We start from the raw sequence: 25,749 nt of genomic DNA on the forward strand, positions 1-25,749 counted from the left end.
CTGTTTGTAGTTTGTATTAAAGTGTGCCAATGCTTGTATATTAACAAGATTTTTTTAATAAAATTGTGCAAACAAAGCCATCAGTATTTGTGGTCTTTCATTTCTTCCAACCCTTTCATTGTCCGTTTTGCGTTACAATTGAGATAATAGGCTTGTGGCAGCATCCACATTTGCTGGTTCCTCTTCTGGATTTGTGGAAACCTAGGGAAAAAAAAAACAAAAAACAAAAACAAACCCAGACTGATAAATACACATTGTACAGAAGATTAGTTTGTCTTTTATATATTTAATTTAGACTAATTTTTCAGTCATACTTCAATAATTTGGTGGGAGTGCAGGATACACTGAATTTGAGACATAAGCAAGAAATGCTTTGGGAGCATCATACCAGTAACATAACACACAGAGCCCAACCGAGAGAGGCTCAGCTTTTAGTTCACAACTACTCTCAACAACACTTCTGCAACTTTGGAGAAAATACTATTAATACAGCCCGAGTGATTAGATTCAGCAGTCATGTAGAGCCCTACTGGCACAGGAGCAGTAGTACAGTCTGAATTCTGGGAGGAATAAATAACAAGCCAGCAGGGATGGGACCACTGGCTCCAACTGCCTTGAAATCCTGGCTTGGCTTTATCCTGTGCTGGCAGCACTGTCACTTATGTTTTACTTTTCCCTCAGCCTCTCCTTAAGGTATTTGACACTTGTTTAGTTGCTCCCAGCTGTACAGAAACTTCATCACCTCAGGCACACTGAGAACTTATGTCCACTTCTCCAAACTCCACCTTCCCTCAACAGCAAGGATGGGATGGATTCATCTGCATCTCATCCTGAAGCACTGTTTTCTCGCTCTGAAACTGCCTAGAGCATCAGTCAGGAGAAAGAGTTTATATGGAGGAACTTGTCAGGAATTAAACTTTATGAATTAATTCTTGTGCAAGACTGCAAGTAGGCCTGTATAGAAAAAAACTAGACAAAGGCAAGAGAAACATGTCTTGAACCCTAAGTGCTGCAGGCAAAACCTGTACTACAGAAATTGCTGTTTCAGGAGTTGGTCCTTCTGATGAGGTAATAGGAGGGCTTAGGAACTGGGAACAAAGAGGGGCAGAACTGTTTGTTTCAAAGCATTGTCAAGTGCTTCAGGTAGAGTACACCCAGGTTCATCCTCTCTGTGTCTTGTATCTCATGCAGAGAAACAAGTTTCAAATCAAGGGGATGGAGCTGGGACTAACTTAAAAAAAAAAAAAAAAACAACCCAGAACTCAGCTAAAGGCAATTTAAAAATATGCTTTTGAAGCATGCTTCAGCATGGCTGCCCACACTCCTCTCTCTCTCTGCTTTAGTAGTTACATAGAATTTGAACATGCTAACCAGGTTTCAGCATTACCACACAAATGAAATTCATAAAACTGGGACTCTTTAAAGCAACTGCACGAATTCACAGAATGCTCTGAGGTGGAAGGGACCCAGGAGGATCATCAAGCAGAGTGTGGTGTCACCAGCACCACACACTGACCAACTGGGCTAATTGTCTGCAGTCTTAGAGACACATTATAATGCTTTGAACACGCACGTTCTTTTCATTCTCAGATTTTTACAAAGGGAAATTACCTGCTGAGTCTTCTGAGGTTCTGCTGGGGTACCTTTTGATAGCTGCCGGATTTCTTTCTGAACTTCAGCAAATGCTTTATTTATTGTGCTAACTTTTTCAGCATTTTTAATGTTTATCTGGGAGAGAAAAAAAAGACACGCATCGATATTTTTAACAAAAACTGCACTTATGTGAAATTGCCCCATTTTTGTGCTATTATGCAGCCAGTGTTACATACTTTTCAGTATATTTTATGTTAATTCATTAGGTCATTAGCTGTGTACTAATAAATGAAAAATTAAGAGTTAAACTTGCTCTATTGGAATGGGAGCCCATAGCGATCCAGAAAGAGAACACAGAGAAAACAAAAGTCAGGTTTTACAGGCCCTGCTGCACCACCCTCAGCTCCTCTTAGCTGGAGTGAAGTCCCAGGAAGGGTTCCTTCCTCCATCTCTCAGGTGGAATGACCCCGGCTGGATGCCAGGTGCCCACCAAAGCTGCTCCATTGCTGCCTCCTTCAGCTGGACAGGGGACAGGAGATATAATGAAAAGCTCATGTAATGGCTAGACATAAGGGCAGGGAGAGATCACTCACCATTTGCCATCATGGGCAGAACAGACTTAACCTGGGGAAAACTAATTTCACTTGTTGTCGAACAAATGCTGCAGAGGAATCTCAGCTCCTGGAGCACCTCCTCCCTCCCTCTCCTTCACCAACCTTGGTGTCTGCAGGCCTATTTCTTATAAAAATTCTCACTCCTCCGTTCTAACTGCTGTTGGTGGTTTGCTTCTTAACTACATCATCCCAGAGGCACTGCCAGTACCTGATGGGCTCTGCCTTGGCCAGCAGCATATCCATCCTGAAGCCAACTGGCATCAGCCCTTTCAGACATGAGGGAACCTTCTGGCAGCTTTTTAGAGAAGCCACACCTGGCTCAAACCAAATACAATTTGTAAATGATTTTACTAGTTTGAATTTATTCCAGTAGCTTACCTTTCATCATCACACCTTGCATCCTAATAGTTCATACTATAGGTCTGTCCAACGTCTACCACGTATTGCCTCAGTATTTAAAGAAACTGTGGCTGTAGCAGAGTGGAATGTGCATCTCTGGGCACCTCAGCCTCTCTTTTAGCCCAGGTCTGCTGTTGTAAGTCATTTCATCAAAGAAGCACTAGAATATGGACATGTGTTGCACTCTGGGGACAACTGTCTGTGGTAGAGGAGCAGGGTGGGTGCAAGAGGGCAAAAACTCTCACCACTGCAGCAAAGTAAGATTCAGCTGATGTCAGCCCTAGCACCTGCTGCTTCCAAAGTCTGGAACAGAATCATAGCCAGGTAATCACCTATTACATCACAAACTTTCCAGAAGCACGCTCATAGGTCTTCAGGTAACCCCAAAAATCAGGGAACCTACTGCTGTTTCAAAGGCTACCCCTGTAACTCACCTCTGAGCAATTTAAACAGGCAGAAACAAACTGTGAATGGTTACACATATTCATTTTGCTTTCAAAGCCTCCATAATTTCAGAGCAGGTATACAGTAACAATAATTCCATTCTGACTGACCTCAAAAAAACAGTATTAAGAGAGCAGTGGCAATGAGGCTGATAAAACAGGCCTACTCAGATGAACACTTTAACTGGGACAGTGACTGGAGAAATACAGCCCTAGCTCTGATCAGAGTCAATGGACTGTTGGTAGCGTGATGTACAAAGACCATGTGTTCAATCAGGGCTTGTCACCTTCCCCCAGGTTCACAGGGGTTTTAGAAAGTTCCAGTCAGTTTTAAAACATGATATCCCCAGGTACTCAGGCAGGACTCCTCCCCAGAGAGAGGCTCTATAGCTAGCACAGGTATCTACATCTAAAGTTGTCTGAACAGTTACAATGGGCTCTCAGCTGTTAATGAATAAACATAATTTTTTAGCATTTTTTTTCCTGAGCATCTTCCTCTACTGCTTAATGATAAGCAAATCACATTAAGCCCAAAGGCTTAATGCATTAAAGAATACAGCTTCAAACATAGAGAATAAAATTTTACCTCTAATAAGCTACTGACTTTTCATGAATGTTATTTAAACCTGTTTCTCCCTTTATTATACAGAACTGTCTAGACTAAGAGGAGATGCGACGCCAGTAACATGAAATTGTTTTTTCTAAAGTTCATTACATTCCTGTCTGTCCACCAGATTAATTCATCAAGTGGCTTTAGCTTGCAGGAGAAAATGTGAAACAGCCTTTTTTTTTAAGAGGCATTTACTTATGTTTGTCCAGCAGACTGCAACTGCACCAAGTGGAAAAACTAAGCCACTATCTGCTTTTATTATTTTTATTAACAGATGCTTTTCTAGAGGGACAGCTGAACTCTTGCAGAACACACACCTCTGAGGCAGGGTTTGAGAAGATACCATATAATAACTCCCTCCTCACAGCAGGAAAACTCTTGCTTAGATCACCCCCATCCCTCTTCCCCTGCACTGCTCCATGATCCACCCTCTCCCTTCTCTGGGCTGTGCTCCTCAACAGACACGAAAATAACAACATTATTTTTGCTTCTTTGTTTTTCCATTGCTTTAGTATGTTAAATTGCCTCACAGAAGCATCACAGCCCATGTAAGGTGCAGAGAGGAATTAAGAGCAAAACATCCAGCAGTGCACACTCCTAGGTCTGTTCAGTGCATCTCACTGACAGTTTTACTTGACAGCTGAGGCAATTAAACAGCTACTGGATCGGAACAGGCTCCAGCCTTTCTAGTCCTTCCCCACCAAAACGCTTCTCTCTACATTCATTCATAATTAACTGATCACCAACCCGGCACATAAAAATGCAAAACGTATTTTTAATTTAATGGCTTTTACTGCTGATTTAGCAAGTTGAGTCACCTAGTGGGCGAAGAGTTCCTGAGCCGGCAGCAAGGAGAGCTGCGGGAATCCAGCCAAGCCTGCAAAAAGGATCCCTTCCTGGGACCAGGAACGTTATGGAAAGGAGCAGGACTTCCCCTTGTTTGTTGTACTATGCCCCGTGGTTTGGATCGAGGCGTTTTGTTGTTTGTGCCCTGGATTACACCTCAGCACACTGTGAATGCAGTCAGCCCAGTGAAGGCGCATTCGCTGCGCTGCTGATGCGCCCTTTGGCATCGCATTCCCGAGGACAAGGCGAGATACTGTGAGACACTTCCCAAATGACGCCCCTCAAGCACAGCCCGATGCTTTCTGCGGCACATGGTTTAATTCTGCAGATGGATAAGTCAAATGAACTTGTCCTTCTCTTTTCGCAGATGATACATCCCCATACAAACGTAATTTCCGTGTGAAAATAGTGTAGTTTGCCGTTTTGTGCCCAGACGCACAGTGCCCCTACCACAGCTGGATTTAATAATTTCCGAGCGCCTGTCCCACGGCGCGGCGAGGCCCAAGGGGAGAAACCCCCGCCGGGCCCAGGCCTCCGGCGGGCACCGCGGCCCGGCCAGCGCCTCCTCCCGCCGCGGCACTCACCTGCTTCAGCCCGGAGGTGACGGGCCGCGCCTTGCCCTTGGCCTTGGCTCTGATGCCGGCGCTGCGGGCGATGCGGAACACGCTCCCGCCCTTGGCGGCCCCGCCGCGGCTCTTGCCCATGACGGATGGCGGCGGCGCGCAGGCGGGTGACGTCACACGGGGCTGTGACGTGGGTGGGGAGCCGCCAATGACGGACGGCGCCGCCAGCGGCCGCCAGGGGGCGCCCCGGGCCAGCGCTGTGGGGCTGCACCGGGGAACGGAGCGGGGCTGTCCCTGTCCCCGGTCCCTGTCCCCGGTCCCGGTCCCTGTCCCGGTCTCAGCCTCGGCCCTGCTTGCGCCTCCCGTGCCTTCGCACCCCGCTTTTTCTGGACGGGAAGGCTGAGAGCTCCTCGGCGCGCCGAGTCCGAAGCCCCGCGTTGCCACAACCAAACACCTGCCCTGGGCACAAGCGGCTCTTGGATAAATCCCCAGTGGGGTGTGGGACACCCGCTTGGTGAAACGTGAAATCTTCCTGCGGCTCATTCCAAAGGGAATTGTGTTTACACTGCTGGGAGAAAAACGGGAGGGGACGCAGCGGGGCTTTACTCTGGGGAGTGGCGGGATGGCCCCAGGAATGGACACCGCCGCCTTTCCCTCTGTGGGAGCGGCCCCTGAGAGGTGGCGCTGCCTCCCTGGGGCCGCCCCGGCGGCGCTGGGATGGGGGGCCGGGAGAGCCCGGGGGGCGGAGGGCTTGGGGCGACAACAGGCCGGGCGGGCCGGGAGCCGGGGCTGGAGGTGTTCCCTATCAGCGCCCCGGGATCGGGGCGGCGCCCTCCGTCCGGCGCCTTCAAATGGGGCGCCGCCGCCTCTCCCGCCCCAGCCCGTCCTGTCCTGTCCCATCCCATCCCATCCCATCCCGTGCCGGCGGGAGAGCAGAGCCATGCTGCACTGGGGATACGAGGAGCACAACGGTAGGAACGGCCGGCGGGAAGCAATTCCCGTCCGGGGCTCGGCAGCTCCCGCGTTCTCTCCCTCCAGGGAGAGCTGGATGAGCTGGAATGCTTTGGAGCGTGAGAGCGAGCCCATTTTTGTCTCGGTATTCTGCGGGGCTGAGAGGTGTCCGGCATTGCCTGCAGAGCCGGACTGGGCTTGGCTCCGGGTCGGGTCTGCCTCGTTCCCGAGTGGAATTTCGTTCCCTCATTCAGCTGAACACCTGTGTGCACAGACCGAGTGGGTGCTAGAGAGCTGCCCTGATCGGAACTGCTGCACCCGCGGTGCTTTTCTGATTCCAGCTGTGCTTTTCTGATTCCAGCTGTGCTTTTCTGATTCCAGCTGTGCGCCGCTTCTACTACACGGTGGGAAATCCTCGTCGCTTGACTGGGTTATTTAAATATTTAACTATGTACCCAAGAGGAGATGCTTTTGGGTTTTAGTTGTTCCTTAGTGGTTTCCTTCATCTTTGTCAGGCTTTGAAGTCCCAGGATGGGCTCATCAGCAAGCTTAAAGGCTTTGCTCTGTTTTGCATCTTCCAGTCATGCAAACGCCGCTCCAGCGTGCAGACGGTCTCACAAGTCGTGCAAGTAGAAATGAAAGTGTTTTGTAAATTGTAGGCTCAGCTCTGATAAAATACATGGAATATCTTATATTGTCTGTACGCAGAGAAATGAAACGCTGTGACAATAAAGGGAGACAACTATATATTTGCATATACTAATGCCTATAAGAATATGCTTTATGTATATTGTTACTTAGACTTTGGAATACTGTTTGTGCAAGTACTACCTTTCCTTCCTGGCTTTCTTATTGCATCTTTTCTGGATAGGTGTACTTTTCCTGAAAAACTGGGTAGTGGTGGTGGATCGCAGGGATGTGGCAATGATTGGGTGTGTTATCTGCTGTTGTGCAGTCTACCCTACCCCTCCCCTGAAGGCGTAAATAGGTCTTGTTTTTCAAATTTTTTTCTCAATATGTTTCTATGCTTTGAGCTTCACCTGCACAGTCCAGATAAGAAGGTCACTTTCCCTCCCTTATTCTATCTCTTCTTGTTTCCTATTCTCAACTTCTAGAGAGGAGAGGCCACCAGAATTTCTACTGGAGTGGCCCTGGACCTTGCTTGAGGTCCCGTCTCTCCTATAAAACTCTATTTACTGCCTGCCTGGTAACAGATTTGGGGTAGAGTTTGCCTTTCACTCCTTTCTTGGAGTCCCACAGCAGCTGTGGGGTGAGTGGTTCCTCATCAGTCCATCCCTTTCACCACACCTTTCACAGGAGGTTAGAGGCAGGAGGCATGGATATCGAACACTTCAGTGCTCTTCCCTACATCAGTTTTATTTCTCAGCTTTTTCTCTTTTACTGCATTTATTTTGCTGATTTTGCTTGTTTTTATTGTTTGATTGCGTAGCAGATGAAGGAAATTGCTCTGATTCTTGAAAAATTTTGTTGGCCTTCATGGACCTGAAAATAGTTTCTCTGAAACTAAGATTACCTTCTACAATTGAGATGGAAATAAACTGAAATTAATTAAATCTGGTAAGGTTATACAGTATGGGTGACTGCCTGTAGAGTTGAAAAGATATTTGTGTTCACTCTGAGTTCTGCATTTGTCACTTGAAACAGTCACAACATAAATCATTATGTCATAAACTGGCAAATATTAAAATATACATGTCTGCATAAATGGAATATCTATGTTTAAGGACATGGGCTCACTGTTAGGTACAGAATTAAAAGTTTTGGGGATTGACCCTGACTGGACACTGAGTGCCCACCAAAGCCACTGTATCACTGCCCTCCTCAGCTGGACAGGGGAGAGAAAACAGACTGAAAGGCTCAGGGATTGAGATAAAGACAGGGAGGGATCACTCACCAGTTACTTTCACAGGCAAACCAGTCTTGACTTGGGGAAATTGGTTTTATTTGTTGCTCATCAAATCAGAGTATGGTAACAATAAAATAAAATAAAATCTTTAAAACATCTTGCCTCCAACCCTCCCTTTATCCCGAGCCCAACTTCACTCCTGATTTTCTCTATGTCCTGTCCTGCAGCAGCTGTGGTCAGTTCATCACGTTGTCTCTGCCTCTCCCTTCTCTTCAGGGGAAGAACTCCTCACACTCTGCCCCTGCTCCAGCATAGGGTCCCTCCCATGGAGACAGCCCTCCATGAATATCTCCAGTGTGAGTGCTTCCCACAAGCTGCAGTTTTTCACAGGCTGCTCCACATTGGATTCCCCGGGGAGCCCCAAGTCCTGCCAGCAAACCTGCTCCAGCTTGGGCTTCCCATGGGGTCCTGCCAGGAGGACAGTGTGGGCTGTCCATGAGGTCACAGCTTCCTTCAAAACACATCCACCTTCTCCAGTTGTGACCTTCCATGGGCTGCAGGTGAATCTCTGCTTCACTGTGGACCCCCATGCAGGGCACAGCTGCCTCACCATGGTGCAGGGAATCTCTGCTCTGGCTCCTGGAGCATGTCCTCTCCTTCCTCTTGGTGTCTGCAGAGCTGTTTCTCTCACATATTCTCACACCTCTCTTTCAGCTGCTGTTGCACAGGAACTCTCCCCTACTTAAATCTGTTATCCCAGAGGAGCACTAGCACTGCTAACACTGTCACTGATGGGCCCAGCATTGTCCAGCAGTGGGTCCAGCCTGGAGCCAGCTGGCACTGTCCCTGTTGGACACGGGGAAAGCTTCAGCAGCTTCTCACAGAAGCCACACCTGCAGCCTCCCTGCCACCAGTATCTTGTCACACAAACCTAATGCAGAAGTTCTCGGTTACTTTGATGCACGTTTTTCTGAAACACATGAAGGCATTATTTTATTTCTGTGAAAACCTTGGCCTTTGCTTTCTTGCCCTTTTTTCTGCCTCACAATTTTGATGTTGTTTATCTGTAGAGGCATAATACTGAAATTTTGAAAACTGGCTTCAGTGTGGCATCATACATGCTTTTCACTGCTGCTCAAAGTTCCTGTCAGGACAGAAATGTCCCCACCCCTTGAGTCCTTTTTCATTTACAGGGGAATTGTTTTAGTTAAAAGGCAAATCGCAGAATGAGTAAGGTTGGAAGGGACTACAGTGGGAAATCAATTGCTTTCACTTTATTATTTGTTTAATGAAATATTTGGTAATTATTTACATGTATTGTCTTTTGCTGCAGAAAAAAAATTCTCTTGAACTAGTTACTGCTGTAATGCTGAGGCATTTTATAAATAAAAGGGATATTAATTCAAAGAATCAAATCATAGAATCATTTAGATTGCAAAAGAGACCTTTAAGATACTTCAGTCAAGCCATAGCTCTTTATATATTTTTTTTTTTTCGAGAATAATTAAATCATTTCAATATATGCTTTAAAAAAGGTGCTTAATTTTACCGTAATGAATTTTTAATTGCTTTTGTTTGAGCTCATCTTACTATAACCTAATACACAATCAAATTACTTGCAAACCTAAGTTTGCATTTAAGCACTCTGTGTTTGATAAACTGGGCAATGGATTCTCTTTAGAAATAAATGAGGATGTGATCCTGTCAAGGTCAGATAATACTAAAATAATGAATTTTCTATATATAATAACAAACTGTGGGAAAAAACCCAACTCAAACCCTTTTTAACCTGTACATGGTCCATTTGTGCACATATAGAGCCTCACTGTACCCTCAGCTGTATCCTGTAGTGTCTTCACTGAGCTTATCTCAAGTTATCCTGTTGATGAAATTTGTAATCTTTAGCTTCAGCTGGATCAAAATGCAACACTGTGAGGTGCTATGGTGAGTTCTATTTGCTGCCAAATCCTAACTGCCTTCATTGTGAGATCTGTTTCATGGACTGGTGGTGTGCAGTGCTGGTGAGTGGTATGTGCAGCGATAGTCTGACCTAAAAGTGTCAGACGATTCATTGCCTGTGGTAATTCTGTGTCCAAACTAAAGGCATGAAATCTTCAAGCAGATGGTTCAGTTTTTTTGTCATAAATCTCAGTCACAATAGCTTTGATTGTTTAAAGCTACTAGAAAACTGCCTCTAGCAAGAGAACATTTTCCCAACAGCAGGAGAGGATTTCGCAAGTTTAAAAAGAAGTACATTAATCACTTTCATTCAGTAAAGGAAAAAATGAAGGGAGAGGAATTAATGAGTTACACTCCCTGGATATGTCTTAAAGTGCATATTTAGAAAACTGAAGTGGACATTATTTTAGTATGGAGGCATCTAATTCAGATCTGAATTCAGATGTTTTCACCCTGGAGATCCCACTGGTATAAATTTCTTTGTATGACATGCATTTCAGCATCTCTTTCAACAGTAATGACTTTTTTTTACAACAGTCATACACAAAGTTTGCATTGGGCTAGAAAATGTAGAAATTAATTGAGTCACAGTTTTCCTAGAATGGCAAAAGCATGACAATTGTACTAGATTGCTGGTAGATTACCTAGTAAGGAATACTTCTTGATATATAATCTGGTGGTACAAAATGAGCTGAAGTTTCTTGATATTTTCCTGTATATTTGAAAGGTCAGATGTCTGGTAGTTTGTTTACTGGTAGATGTTTAATCACCATAGCAAAACACTATTTTGGTCATCTGAGACAAGAACAAGTGCCAAACAAACAACAATGTCTTTTTAGAACTGAATATTACTGTTAAATAATTAGGTAGTGACCGAATCACAGCCTTGGGTCCTCTTTTTGGCAAGTTTGTATTATTTCTGAATGCAAGTCATCCATATTATTTAATTCAAATAATTATGGTTATTTCTGAGACAGAACAATAGGAGACCAAGTAGTTAAGCACATAAATATATTTTTGCCTTTTATCAGTTAAGGAGTATTAGAAATATTAAAATTAAGTATTTAAATATTAAAATTAATTGTGTATTAAAAGCAATAAGCTTTTTCTAGGCATCCCAAATCACGTTAGTGAATTATGGACTGGTGCTTCTTACAAATACAATTTTGTGTTGCATCCCTAACTACAGAGTATTAGGATCTAAACACATTTAAAATTGTATTTTAAACTATATGTAATTAGAATATTGAATAGCTTTGATGACCGTTCCTGAACTGAGAGGAATTAAGTTTAAATGTTTTTATGTTTCAGACCAGTAGGATTTTTTATCTTCTGCCTTAGAATCTATTTCTTTATTGAATTTAGCTAATGGAGTAATTAATTTTTAACAAATCAAGGCCTTTGTCTCCGTTCTGAGGTTTAAGTCTTAGGCTATTCTTTACAAGTTTTTCCCACTTCTATTTTTCGGTGCTGCTCAGAGGAGGCTCATTCTCTGCCCAGGTGCTGTGCGAGCAGCAGCCCCCAGTGCTGTGGGCGCTTCCTTCCTGATTTACTGCCAAGGTGCTTTTAACACCTGTGGGTTTCTGAGCTGTGTTCACTTCTATTGAAGTCAAGGGAAGAAAAATCTCTAACAGCTTTTGATGTTAGGCAGTTAACCACTGCATCATACCGTTTTCATTCTTTTTTGTCATCATTTTTGTTTCAGTGCCAAGACATCCAGGAAGATGCAAATCCAATTTTTACACCGAGGTCAGTTATCTTCAGTATAGGGAGAGAGTTATGAGGATTTCCAGTGATGCAGGTTTTACTGGACCAGGTTCTGATGCTTATATTAATTATTTCTTATATCCAGTATATCAATTGATTTATTATGCTTCTTGCCATTATAAGCCTGGAGGAAAAACAAGTGCTGTGCTTTACTGAAAGATATTTTGCCCTGCAGACTTTCACCTTTCTCTTTTTTCTTTCTTCTTTCCCCTTGCTTTCTCCTCCTTTCCATCCTAAACCTTGTTTTCTTCTTTATAGAACATATTCCCCAGGCAACTTCTTGTTCATATTTTTCTTTATCCTCTTATCCAAATATGGTTAAACAGTGGCACATATATTCTTATTGTGAATTATTGGGAACTCTCTGATGTTTAGTAGGTGACAACAGATAAATCACACATCCTTATATTTTAGGATGTCATTTGCCATTTTCTCATATCCATATTACTGATTTATTAGCTTTTCAGGTGACATTTGGCTTAGCCTGCTTAGAGAGAGGACGGTTGAGATGACTAGTATTGATTAACAGTTTCTTTAGTCCTGTAATTTCTGCCTAAGTCTGGTGAATGGTGCTGCATCTGTGTCTGGAAGATCTACTCTCATCAGCCAAAGGCAGTAAAAATCCAAACCTTCCCAAGTGTTCCTGCTCTTTGATTTTGTCAGTGCCACACTAGTGTGTGTGTATGTGTGCCTGTGTGCATGGGCACTTCATGATGAGAGGGTGACAGTCTCTCTTTCTTGTGACAGCTGGTGTGTACAGTTGGCGGACTGGGAGGAGGTGCTCAGAGGTGCAGCAGTGTTTAGGGTCCAGGCACTGCCATCAGGCTCCAGGAACCACTCAGCATTTTCTGACATCACCAATCACCTTTTTTGACATCTCCCCATCTCATTCAGAGTGATCAGTGGAAGATATGTTCTCAGGTCTTTTGAAGCAAATGACTGAGGCATAAAAAAAATTAATCCATAAAGACACAAGGAGACATGATATTAGGCAAAAATGGCATGTCAAAAATTTGTTGGGACATAGTGCCTGTTGTATACTGGATGCCTGATTTGAATGAGCATTTGTTGTATGTGTCTTGTGCATAGATGAGTCTTACCTGGGAATAATTAACTATCTACATACTGCATGTGGCCTTGATTAAAGGGGTGATGAAGGGGTCCTGAGATCTGCTTTTGCAATGTGATGCAGCAAAAGTAGCTGAATATTTTGATCTGTGTTTTTCTGGTGCATCTTTTTTGAATTTAAAAGATGCAGATGAGGACAATTTAAGCAGAGTTCTCTTCCATAAGAATGAGGGTGCTGTCAGCAATTTAGACTTTTCCTCCAATGCATTGCAGGGCCTGCCCACTGGAAGGAGGTTTTTCCTGTTGCTAATGGAGACCGTCAGTCACCCATCGACATCAAAACGGAGGAAACCAAGTATGATCCCTCCCTCCGTCCTCTAAATCCCAGTTATGATCCAGCTTCTGCTAAAATCATCCTTAACAACGGGCACTCCACCAGTGTGGAGTTTGATGACACCGTCAACAAATCAGGTTTGTTCCTTTATCCTTGCACTGTCACTTCTTCCACCAATTCCTAAATAGAATGCCTACAGCCTCGGCATATCTCACTGCTGGGTATAAACTCCTTATAAACAGTAAGGCTTTGCTGCTCTGGATGAGAAATTCCTTTTTCCTTGTCTTTCAGCATGATACAGTGTGGGAACATATTTGGACACATGTTCCAGGTTGTATTTGTCAGAAAGTGCTGGGATTCCCTATTCAAAGGAGTGGTTTGATCCACCCCCAGCAGCTGGATATTGCCAGCCCCCTGTTTGAACAGTGTTGTGTACAATTTTTCAAATGCTGCCCTCTCTCTCACTGCAGATGAATCCTTTATGTCTCATTACAGGTTCATTCCAACCGAATCGCTCAAATCTCTTGTCTGAATTTAGCTGCAGGTTTGGTTATGTGTTTTTCCCCTTTTTACAACCTATACTCAGACTTCTTATGTCAAGTAAGAGCCAATACAGAACAAGTGAAATAGATCTCAAGTAATCCCTTTTCTTCTCTGAACATATTACTGCCCCTGTCTTTTCCAGGAGTATGTAGCTTCCCTGTTAGCAAACAATAATTCTTATTTAAAAGTTCTCTGGTTTATCATACTTTTTGTAATGTTAGTACCTTCATCTTTGAAACCTTCTCTTGGATTTTGGGCAAGCCAGCATGCCTCCCCTTGAAGCTGTAGGAGTGCAGAATCTTCAAGCAATAAAATCATTTTATGGCTGTATGAGGCTTACCTGAGGATCCAAGACCATATGATGCTTTTACGAGTGTCAAAGCCAGAGAGAGACTAATTTGTGATGACCCATTAGTCCTGGAGACTTATTAGCTCATAGTGGCAAGAGGGAGAGACATGGATGGAGACACAGTCATGTTTTTGTTTCCTGAACAGTCTTAGTTTTAAACTTTCTGTCAAAATTGGATGTTGCCTGAAAGCCACCAGCTGACCATCCCTGATCAGTCTGACCTTGTGTCAGATGCCACGGAAGTTCTGCTTAATCTCTGCTTCGAGCCTAGTAGATGCTGGTGAACTAAAGCACATCTCTTAGAAAAATATACAATCTTGATTTCCAATTTTTCAGCGATGGTGAATCTACCACAGCCTTTGGTAAGTTGTTCTAATTGTTAATTACCCTGAGAGTTTAAAAGAAAAAAGGTAATGAATGTGAATACACCAAGAACCTTTTCCACTCTCTAACTCCATCCATGAAGTGACAGGGCCTGAACACAGTGTTTCTCAAGGGTTCCCCTGGTACCAAAACAGTGGTAATGTGATCCTCCTCTTACTGCTTTCCTCAGGTCATATCTCCAAGGATATAGTTCATATCATGGCAAAGCACTTACAGATGTTGGTCAGATAATTAACAGATGGAATTCCCAGTCTCCTTCAGTAGACTCTATGTCTTTTATGCATGGACCAGATTCTTCAGTCCACAACCATAAACTGAGTAATTCACTATTTTCCATAATATTTGTCATTGACAAACTTTATCAGTATTGTTTTTGTTTTCTTTCAGGTCATTGGTCAAAAAATACTGAATATTCTAGGGCCCAAATTTGGCCTCTGGGGCACCTCTGTGAAGTAAGAATTCCTGCCATGTGTTGGTTTCATGAAAAAAAGTCAAATTGATTGGTACTAAATACATTAGTATCTTCTAATGCATTATTAACTGGCTCCCATATGAACTATTTCCTCACTTTGGTCAGCATTGGAACTGGGCTGTCAAGTTTGTAAATGTTTGTGTAAGTCTGTTTATGCTCTTTGGTACCACATTAACTCCATTCTTTGAAATTGTTCTATTGATATTCCTCCAGGATTTTACAAAATTTGAGATACTGATATTTGTTGTAAAAATTTATGACTACCCTCTTCCTTAATTACTGTTGGAATGAAAGGGTTTTAACATCACTGTGTGATGTGGCACAAATACATCAACAGGTCATTTTCCACATTTTTCAGCATAAGTATTTCATACTGGTACATTTCTACATAATAGTTTTTCCTCAGCCAGTTAGAACACCGATCTTCACACTTTTCTATGATCATTTGCATCTAAGTTTACAGTCCTTAAAAGAAGAAGTTTAAAAGTGCCACTGCCCCATCTCCTCTGTTTGATAAGTTTATAGGCTGCGTAAATGCATGGTTTTGAGTTGAAGCTTTAAGGAAGTTAAATATTTTTTCCCAGAATAAACAGTCCCAATTCCTTTTAATAATCCAAGCTACTTCTGTCAGTAAATAGGCAACTTAAAAATTCTTTTTTCATCTTTATTTGATGTACTTTGTTCCTAAGAAAGTTTAGGTTTTGGACTAAACGTAGAAGAGAGAAAAAGTTGCTATTGTCATCCCTACTAATATTAATTTTAAAAACATAATTTAAATCTCCCCTCATTTCCCCTTAAAATTTCTGTAATGAGCCAGTAAACTATTCCAGACTGATTCCCAAACACTGAGAGGACATATGGTGCTGGGAGAGTGCAGTGATGTGTTTTGCTGTGAATAAAGAATCTTTCTGAGTGTAATTCACATTCAAGGCTCTGTAAAGAGATATTTTTATTCTAAGTCTGACAAGAAAATTATGAGCACTTGCAAGAGCAAAATAATGAAAAACCCACCCATATGCATGAATTAGAATTAGAACAGAATAGAAATAGAATAGGATAGATTCTTTCAGCTGGAAGGGACCTGCAGCAATCATCTTGTCCAACTCTCTGACCAGGTCAGGACTAACAGGACTAACCAAAAATTAAAGGGCATTTTCTAAATGCCTCTTAAACTCTGATAAGTCTGGGGCTTTGACAACTTCTCCAAGAAGCTTGTTCATGTTTGACCACCATTGTGGTAAAGAAATGCTTCCTAGCATCCAGTTTAAATCTTCCCTGGCACAGCTTTGAGCCTTATCCACGAGGCCTATCACTGGATACTTGAGAGAAGAGACCAGCAGCTCTCTCTCTGCTTCCCCTCCTCAGAAGGAGAGAGCAGTGAGGACACTCCTCATCCTCCTTTTCTCCAAACTAGACAATCCCAAAATATGTAGCTGCTTCTCATAGGACATTCTTTCCAGCCCTGGCTGATTGTCAGTAATATTGCAGTTGTACAATGCATATGTAGCATTGGCTTAATTTTATTTATGTATTGTATTTATTTATAAGCTCCTTTCTCTCAGACTTCAATCTGATATAAATGGATCTGGTTGAAAATTAAGGAAAGAGCCCTAAAAATTTAAGCTCTGCCTATCTTTCACTAAATTTCAAAGAAGAGAACGAATTCTGGTGACATAGCATTTTTATGATCCTACTCCTTATTCATAAAACCTCTATTTTGAGCTTAATTTCTTAGTGATTCTTTTGAATATAATCAAGAGAAGAAAATTTTGACTGTTGTGAAATGGAAGTATTTTCCCATTCTCTGAGAAATATTCAACATTTACAATAGCAGCATACCCTTTAGTGGGCCCTAACCCACTAATTTGCCCTCGACAGGTGGGTTTCAGTAGTACTTCCAAGAAATGGGAAATCTGAAACAACTTCTGAGGAGGAGCAGAGGAATGTCCGAAGACTGAAGTCTGGTTTGAGGTTAGAGGACGTGGGTAGTGACTCTTGTTCTCTCAGTGAAGCCTTTTCCTCTGCTTGGGTTTCCAGTGCTGACTGGGGGGCCACTCAGCGGGACCTACAGGCTGCGCCAGATTCACTTCCACTGGGGATCCAATGATGAAGCCGGATCTGAGCACACGGTGGATGGGATGAAGTATGCAGCAGAGGTAAGGCTGTACATGGAGTCATCTATACCTCTAAGTTTGTGACTAGTTTTCCATTGCAAGAATAATGTTGCCCTTCCTCTTCCTGCTTTTCATCTTCCCCGCATTTTATCGAAAGACAAGCGGTCTTCCTGAAGTGTTGCATGTTTGGTCCTTTCTCAAAGGAGAACCTCTTTGAAAGCTTTGGAGAGGATTAAAAAAGGAGTACAGAAGACAAGAGCTCGATAAGAGCAAGACTTAATGTTCAAGAGTTATTTTTAACTTTGTCTTTCATTGTTTCTTCCTTGGAGAACATTTTCAAAGTCATCTTCAATGACAAACCACAGAATTACTGGATTTGGGGCCTATGTAGTGTAAAGTTTATGCAAGACTTAGGAATGTTGCATTTTGTGGTGCACTTAACAATGTTATGGTTATGACTTTGAGAACCACACTTTAATATCTGTGGGATGCCTGCTGTCTGTGGGATGGCTGCTATCTATGGGGTACTGTGCTTCAGTGGAGGTGGTGTGCCACAGGGAGAAGTTCACCATCTGCTCTGGCATGGAGCCTTCGCTCCTGCTCTGTCTCCCTTGGTGCATTTGTGTAATCTGCAGGAGAAAGTTCTCAGTATGAGATTCCTCTTTGCAAATGGAAGTAACATGGAATATTTTCAGGAGATTGAGGTCTTTAAAAACATATGATTCAGACAGTGTCAGAGTTTTCTGGGGTTAAAAAGAAGTAAAAAGTGTAAAAATAAATGGACAAAAGGCATAATACTATAGAAGAAAAAGATGTATGCACTGTGGTGTGATCAGATTTTACTGGAAATGCTGTGAGAGATACTGGTCAGGAAAAAAAAGATAAATTTTCTAACACTAATGGGGAAAAGTGACATTTGCAGTGTTTAAAGGCTTATGTTTTCCACAGGAACCAGGTGAGATGGAATATAAAGAATTAATAGAGGTGCTTTAAAGCCATTAAGTACCAACCCCAAATTTCTAGCTGAGAAAATGTTTCCCATCTAAGAATCCAAATGGAAGGAGAAAATATCTCTGAATTTCTAGCCAGTCTAAAAGCCTTTCTGTTACCTGTTGGTTGGGTAACCCTCCACAAGAAGCCCTCTAGATGTCACTTTGGCTTTGGGATAAGAAACTCAGAATTAAAACCAAGGATTTTGAATATTGTTCACACAAAAGAAAATACCTCAGAAGGAGACACGTGCTCACCTTTGTAAGGAAGATGTGCAAGGTTTCAAGAAAAAGCATCAACTGAATTGGAAAAAGAATTAATGTACAGGTAAAGAAGACTGCAAGGTTTGGCCCTTGAGCCCACCAAGAAGCAGAAGGGATCCATGGCTCCATTCTCTATGACAACATACAGTCTGATCAAGGTCTCTTCACAAGCTGCAGTGACACGGCGGTGGTAAGACGGGATCTATTCCTTAGAGAGAAGTCACAAGCCGTTGAGAACGGGTCTGTACCCAAAAGTGTTCCACACTCTGTGAGGGTTTTGGTTTTGGGAGGTTTACCTTGTTGGGGTTTTTTTTTTTTGGCAAAGCTATGAGGGAGTGGGGGTGGGCTTTTAGTAGCTGTGGGAGTTTTTGTTCTTTGTTGGGTTGTTTTTGGTGGTGTTTTTTCTTTCCAAATCCACAATAAAAGTAATTTCTGACTGAGAGTATGTTTCCTTTTTGCATATGAAAAAATGTAATCGTTTAAAAGTTGTTCAACATAGGTTCTGTGAACTTAGAATAGGGAACAGTGCAGGCACTATGAGCCCCAGGATATTAATGCACTTGAGAAAGGTTTAGTGGACCATGTTCTCCTCCTGGTTTAGTGTATAATATTCTTTGCAACTTTCCTTCAAGGATTTCTAAAGCTGTAAGCCAGCATGCTCACCATGGCTGTACATGTATTATTATTGACGACAGTCAATAGAGATTCCTTACTTGCTGCAAGTAATGTGTCAGCACTTTAGAACCCAAATGATTAACAAACATTGATATCAAGTAAGAGTTCCATTTTATAGATATGGAAAATTGAAACTCATAGAGGTTAAGCAAGGATTGATATTTATAAGAAAAATCTTTGTATTCCTGGATCCTTGTTTCAACCATGCAGCTGTGTTGCTTCACGTAGAAGTCCTTTAAAGCAGGTTTCAGCTTTCCTAAATTTCCTTGTCTTGTAGGTGCTATTCCAAAAGGAAGCCTTTTTTTATGGGTTCATCCCAGTTTAAGTCATTCAATGAGTAGCTTTTCAGCATTCTTGAAGTTCCAAATCTGAAAAGATGGTTACCAATTTTAGAAAAGCCAATCTCACACCCTGCTTCTGAGCATCTTTAGCTAAAAACTATGTGTAATAAGATTTCCTAATCCATTGAGGATTTCTGAAAGTAATTAATGTTTGTGAAGTTCTTAGAGTTAAATGCTGTGTGAGTGTGCTCTCTCCAGTTTGGCAGTCAGACCGTGGCTCAAGGCTGAGACAACCTGGCACCTCCTGGGAACCAGGAGCTCCCATCATGAAGTGTGGTCTGGAATTTGGAAACCTGATTGAAGTGGAGGGACTTAAGTGGCATGGAAATAGCACAGGCTTTTCCTCTTCCCTCCTGGCTGGGTAGTGTCTTTAAGATTCTTAAGCAAATATGACAGGATACTTCCAGAATAATGCATGTTGGAAATGCAAATACTCAAACCTGAGATAATCAAGCTGCGTGTAAGGGCGTCACTACTGGTAGTCATAGAAAATAACATTTGAAAAGTGTCAAAAATGAAATGCTGATGTTCCCTTAAGCTAAACAAGGGAAAAGAGGTCAGTGCAAGTTTAATGTGTATTTGGCTGTTTTCTAGCTATTTATTTGGATGATTAATGTTTCTGAAAGCTTGATTAAAGAAAAAAGAGGAGTAAAATACTAATGACATTCTCATGAATTTTAATCACTTTTTAAAATCAGCTGTACTAAAAATGGATTTAAAACCTCTAGTTATATAACTATTGGCTTTTTTATTTTCTTTTTTTTTTTTTTCTGTCTTAACTTCTCAGTGCAAAATCTGGGGACCCAACAGCAATTTGACAGGCACTGTGGTGTGCCGAATGCTGATAAATTTTTAATAATCTCAGCCACTGAGCTTTTGCCATTTCTGTGAACAACATATTTACTGATTTCATTAAATATCTGTATTCAGAACACTGTATGATTCTGCATACAAAAGAGTGAAATGGAATGTCAAACCCAGTAAAGTTGTAATATTCATTTGCCACTACTTGAGTTCAGCGAGAGTTGATGCTGTCTGTGTCTCTTGCTTTTCAGCTTCATGTGGTCCATTGGAATGCAGAGAAGTATTCCAGTTTTGTTGAGGCAGCTTGTCAGTCAGATGGACTAGCAGTCATGGCTGTATTTCTGAAGGTAAGAAGATAAAGCTTCAGCCCTCATAATAAATCTGCATTATAAACCTAAAGAGATAATGATGGTTGGTGTAATTATTGCTAAAGGGACACTTATTTTATACTTATTTCTTTCATAGTGTTTAGCTGCCAATATATAAAAGGAAGCTGTGCTGCTTTTAAGAATAAAAATATCAGCTTAACAGATTTTTCAAGACAGTGAGACTCTTCAGTTTACCTAGTCTGCAAGCCCATGCACTATTAGATGTGGAACTTAATTCAGCTGCCTCTAATTGGATCCCAGTATCTCGTTCTTGACTAGCATGTTCCTTTAGGGGGACAGATTGATTTAAAGGTTTCTTTAATGGCTTGTTTCTGAGCTGATAGTTTCTTCTAGAAAATAATAATAATTAAAAAATGCAAAACCAGAAACTGGAGAATGCCCTAATAATTATTTCATACCTTTTTGATGTCTCTACCTGTTCTAAGAATAAATTCATGCAATAGCTTCACTGACTTCTGTATGAAGAAGCAGATGGGGAATTCACACAATTGAAGAAAGAAATTGGCAAAAGAGAAGGCTTTGGTCAATTCTGTGGTTTCTGGTGGCTGACTCAGCTTCCTGAGAACAGCTAGTACTGATGCTGGCACAGTCAGAGAGCCATCCCATGCAGCAGTTGCAAAGGACTGCTTCAGCAATTCAGTAATTCTGTCTTTCAAGTTTGCATTTCAATGGCTCAAGGGAAGTGTTAGTGGATTTCTTAGCACATAAATTCTGTTTGGAATGTTCTTATATAAAAACAGTGTTTTCAATGTTATAAGCAGTTTAAATTTCTGATGTTATTCTGTAACTTTTAATATCCTGTATATTAAAACATGAAAGATAAATAGTTTCTATTCCACTGTAGTGAAGAGCTTGTAATTCTTCTGTAGCTGAAATAATTACTATGATTAGGCAGAATACTATGAGCAAGGGAGTGGGTCTTCCTTACGACCAGTATTGTATCTAAGGACCAGCTAGTCACAGGTTTGTACTCACAAAACACATCTGATCTTACAGTCACCTCAGTTATATAAAACAGTTTCATTATGCATTTTCTTTTCATTAATTTTTGTTGCTTTTCTCTGGAGCTCCACTATTTCTTTTTTCTTTGGTGTTATTAGATTGGTGAATGCAACCCTCAGCTGAACAAGATTACTGACCACTTGGACACCATCAGAATCAAGGTGAACAAGGGCTTCTAAAAGAATACAAGCTAATTTTGGTGGTTACTTTTATTGGGATTTTTTTATTTTTCGGTAGGGTATTTTATTTTTAGAAACCTGGCTGCTACTCCCTGCACCTTCATGTTTCCTTATCCCTAATGATTGATACCTGATTTGAGACAGTTTATGTGCATTCTGTTTATGTTGAAAACTAAGTAGACAAAAAATAATTCTTACACAGTAAAAGATATGGGGAAAATGCTAATTTCTCACAGAACCCAGTCTTTGATGAATCTGTTGCTATGAGGATAGTAACAGGGGAGAAGCATACTTTATGTAAAGTTGTAAAAAATATGAGGGAAAGACTTCCTTCCCTGTTTTGCTGAGGCAAAGGGTGAGAAATAACGTATTGTTTGTGTGAGAGAAATCTGCCAGACTCTCAGCATGATGTTTCAGACAGACATCTCTGGCATCTACTGGTGTCTGGTACAGGGAGAAGCAGAGATAACTCCTGGGAGGAGTGAGTGGGGAGGGAAGCAAGTGGCAGTAACCTGTGGGGTAACTCTGCCAGCCCCACAGAGACCACACTGAAAGTCTAACATCTTCTGCCTTCTCCCCACAACTTCCATCTCATGGTCATCTGTAGCTTTGGGGAGCCTGTGCTAACATACCTTTCATGGTGTCCTGCTGGCATCAAGGAAAGCCACAGCAAAGCTGTCTCTGAGGTAAGACCTCAGAAGGGCAGTGATGAGGACTCCTGTCATTACCCAAGATGCTGCCACCCCACCTGATAATGGAACAAGCTCTACCTCCTTTGGCATGGTTTACCTTGGCCTCTTGCTTTTAAATAATATTGCCCTGGTATTTCTTTCTCTTTTATTTCTTTCCAGGGGAAAAAAGCACTATTCACAAACTTTGATCCCAGCTGTCTGCTTCCCAAGTCCCTGGACTACTGGACTTACTTTGGCTCTCTCACTGTTCCACCTCTTCTTGAGAGTGTCATCTGGATTGTTCTGAGAGAGCCCATAAATGTTTGTTCTGAGCAGGTATCTTTGGATTTTTCACTGCTATGGAAATGTTGCTTCTGTAAGAATTGAAATTGTAAATGCCACCCAAACTTACAGTTTTTTGCAGACTTTGGCACTGCAGACCTTACAAGATTTTCAAAAGCCCAAATTTCTATATCAAATTTATTCTAACTAGTTGCCTTTCTTGATGTAACAGCTATTTATTTTTCATTTTTAAAAATAATCTACATACTCTAAAAATTAATAAACAGAAATAATTCATAAATTAAAGGAAAAAAAGAGTTCTGGTGATGCTTAGAAATTCTGGAATTCTAGTTAATTTAATTATTTGCATATCCTGCTCAAACCTCATCTTTGGCATTTTTTATCTGGCAGACAAGTAGTAAATTTCTTCTTGCACTCTAAATACATAAAACTTGATGAATTTACTAGACTTGTGAAAAGGGAATACTACCTGTAATAAGTTGGGGTTATGCTAGGCTGTATTAGGAAAGCTGTGATTCGACGTAAAGAGTCTATTTACATTTCTTGTTAAAGCTTCATGCTGTATCCTAACTTGGTAACAGTGACACCCAGCGGGCTAATCTTCTTAGGTGTGAAGTGTTTCTGAGTAGAGACCTCATGCTCAGCAGAAATGGTGACTTCAGTCTTTGCTAAAAATGTTAAGGCAGTTCCCTGAATGGGTTGCTTGTTAGGAAACCTCGAATTTCTGTTTGTAATTGAGTTGAAGTAATTTATTTGCTCAATGTATGTATTTTTCTCATCTGTATCTCTTCCTCTCTCCCCTCAATCTGGCTTTGTAAGGCTCACTGCAATGTGTATGTGACTGAAAACTTGTGTTAAGGTATCAACTTTCCAAAGACAAGCCATTTTTCAGATTAAAAGCTTCTTATTTGGGCAAAAATATAATAATTACATTCTAAAATGTGAAGTGCTGTAAACAGCCACGAATAACAGGCTCAGAGAACATGGTGTGGGAAAGTGTCAAGTATAGTGATCTTTTATTAGTCATTTTTCATAAACTTTAGCTATATCTTATGCATTAAAGTAGAAATTGCTATATTCTTATCAATATAAACATGCATGCAGATAAAGTGTTTGTTTCCAGTAATGTCCACATTGCGATTGATCAGTCAGCACCATGACTGATATTGTTCTATCATTTAATTTTAATCCTTGAGTTTGTATTTCTTTAGGGCTTTAGAGTTTACTTTGGACTTTTTGTTACACTTTTCAGGTTGAAGGAAATTAAAAATAGCTTTTAAGTGTTTAGAAACTTACAGGACCCTGAATTACAAATATTAGCTTCAGAATGGGGTGAAGCAAGATAGCATTGACCTTTTCTGCTCTTATGTCATTACAATGCAATGTGCCATTCAACTAAATGCTCTATTATAATGAATTGGCTTTTGTGCTGTCCGACCTTTGGTAACCTAGGAGGGAAGTAAGGTGGTGTATAGAAATAGTAACTATTGGAAATCTTAGAAATTAAACAAAATTCTATACCTAGATCAGAAATCAGGCTCAGATTTCCCAAGGTTTAGATATGGAGCTCTGATGGGATTTCTGCTGAGATCAGCATAAGCTGAGTTATGAATAACTGCTTGTCCTGTGTCTTCACAAGGGAAGAATTTGGAATCTCTCCTGGTTTGAGTGAGTTCTAGTTGCAGAAGCTTTCTGTAGAACCACACCTGCAATTCCAGGTTAATTGTGAATTTACTCTTTGAACAAGGAAACATGCAGAGAATGTTTGTATGATAAGAAACATAATCTCATTTTTTTGGGCAAAAAACATTCCAGAATCTCCAAACGATGAAATCGACTTCAAAATATAACCCCCCTGGTTTAAATCAGGTTATGGAAGACAAAGTGTGAATAAAGGAAACAAGTAATCCTTATGCACGTTTTCATGTTGACATGTATTTTGGGATATTTTCTCAGTAGTCATCCTTTTTCATTTACAAGGATAGAAACTGTGAAATCACCATTCCCCTCATGACTTAGTAAAACACAGTTCTCTTCCTTCAGGTGGAAAAACAGTGACAAGTGTCTTTAATATTTACATGTTTTTTTCATTAGTATTGACATGAGGGTTTTCTGCTGAACCCAATGTCTCTTTTGGTTCCAGCTGGCCAAATTCCGCGGCCTCCTGAGCACTGCTGAGGACGAGGTCGCCTGCTGCTTGCTGAGAAACTTCCGGCCTCCCCAGCCTCTAAGGGGACGAGAAGTCAGAAGGAATTAAAGGAGTAAATCCAGAGTAGCCTCCCTCTCAAACCAAAGGATGATTTTGTTTTAATAGTTCAATATACTTAGTGATTTTCAGATTTTTTTTTTTTTTGGTGAGTTGTTTTAACAAATAGGTGTTGTTTTATTAGTGGTTTCCATGCAGTCATTTCTCACAGGCAAGTATGTCCAGAGTTGTGACAGGTTCATTGATGGTAACAGGTCTGACTGGGTTTGAGTGCATTGCCTTGGAAGCACTGAGCCATCAGCATTGCATACACAGAGGTCACTACTAATCATAAGGGTCAAATGTGGTGAAGGAGTTGCCCAGATTTTCCACCAAATTACTGAACAGGATCCCTGGTATTATTCACAGTATAGGATTTCTGGGATCATTCTTTTGGTCTCTAACATAACATTTACCTTCTGTATAAACCTCACATTGCAGTTCTCAAGGAAAAAGTATTTCAAGGATGATGTAATTTCATTGCTGACTTCTGCAGTACCATGCTTACTTTCCTACAAAAAGCAGTAATGACTAAGAGCATTTAAGTAAAACAGATATTTATATGATCCTGTTATTCTGGTTGCTTCATAGCAGTAATTATGTACTGATTGATTTAAAAAAAAAAAAAAAAGTAGTAAGGATTTTATATATTGCAAGATCCTGTCAGGTAGATTAGGTATTCCTGAATTTCACAATGTTACAAGATGAAACTGTCCTGAAACCTGCAAGGTGGAAGGACATAGAGGGAGCTGTTTGTGCCTAATTCCAGTCTGTTGCATTAGGTGAAAAATAAGGGATTATAACACTATATCCATATAGCATCAGACTTTTGCCACTTCAAATCAAGAAGCAGGGGTAGCTGTTGTTCCAGTCTGTTGCACGCTGCAGTGTGAAGCACGTGCTGCTGACCTCTCATCTTGCTGAGGAGCACAGTACTGCCCAGGTATAGAATGTACCAAGGTGTTGGCTGATGTTCTGCTCTCATAGTTGAACTTCAGTGGTTGCACTTAT

The 25,749-nt window shown here is 41.3% G+C and overlaps 2 protein-coding genes across 4 annotated transcripts; one reads left to right on the forward strand and one right to left on the reverse strand.

Annotated features, from left to right (window-relative positions):
- Positions 1–33: 33 nt before the first annotated feature.
- Positions 34–5,249, reverse strand: RBIS (ribosomal biogenesis factor). The gene is made up of 3 exons (XM_083863351.1): positions 5,090–5,249; positions 1,612–1,728; positions 34–201 (listed from the first exon to the last, which is right to left on the reverse strand). Exons 1-3 carry the CDS (start codon positions 5,207–5,209, stop codon positions 133–135), a joined length of 306 nt encoding a protein of 101 aa, XP_083719477.1. The 5' UTR covers positions 5,210–5,249; the 3' UTR covers positions 34–132.
- A 705-nt stretch (positions 5,250–5,954) lies between these two features.
- Positions 5,955–24,750, forward strand: LOC310909171 (carbonic anhydrase 13-like; the record flags this gene model as incomplete). 3 transcript variants are annotated; one of them, XM_083860739.1, is made up of 9 exons in its annotated part: positions 5,955–6,039; positions 12,954–13,151; positions 13,510–13,558; positions 14,243–14,268; positions 16,800–16,918; positions 20,201–20,296; positions 21,439–21,501; positions 22,371–22,526; positions 24,637–24,750. In XM_083860739.1, exons 1-9 carry the CDS (start codon positions 6,009–6,011, stop codon positions 24,748–24,750), a joined length of 852 nt encoding a protein of 283 aa, XP_083716865.1. In that variant the 5' UTR covers positions 5,955–6,008. The 3 variants fall into 3 exon arrangements, with proteins under 3 accessions (XP_083716865.1, XP_083716866.1, XP_083716867.1); XM_083860740.1 differs by lacking the exons at positions 13,510–13,558; positions 14,243–14,268; XM_083860741.1 differs by lacking the exons at positions 5,955–6,039; positions 13,510–13,558; positions 14,243–14,268 and adding an exon at positions 12,431–12,533.
- Positions 24,751–25,749: the final 999 nt, after the last annotated feature.

This window comes from Zosterops lateralis, assembly GCF_965231275.1.
Source record: "Zosterops lateralis genome assembly, chromosome: 1".
Taxonomy (NCBI): domain Eukaryota; kingdom Metazoa; phylum Chordata; class Aves; order Passeriformes; family Zosteropidae; genus Zosterops; species Zosterops lateralis.

What these genes read in the sequence shown, in the direction of transcription:
- RBIS (XM_083863351.1), bottom strand. Translation starts at nt 5,209, where the DNA reads ATGGGCAAGAGCCGCGGCGGGGCCGCCAAGGGCGGGAGCGTGTTCCGC. An exon ending in TCACCTCCGGGCTGAAGCAG is followed by an intron (nt 1,729 to 5,089) that starts GTGAGTGCCGCG and finishes TTTCTCTCCCAG; the next exon opens with ATAAACATTAAAAATGCTGA. An exon ending in AACCTCAGAAGACTCAGCAG is followed by an intron (nt 202 to 1,611) that starts GTAATTTCCCTT and finishes TTTTTTCCCTAG; the next exon opens with GTTTCCACAAATCCAGAAGA.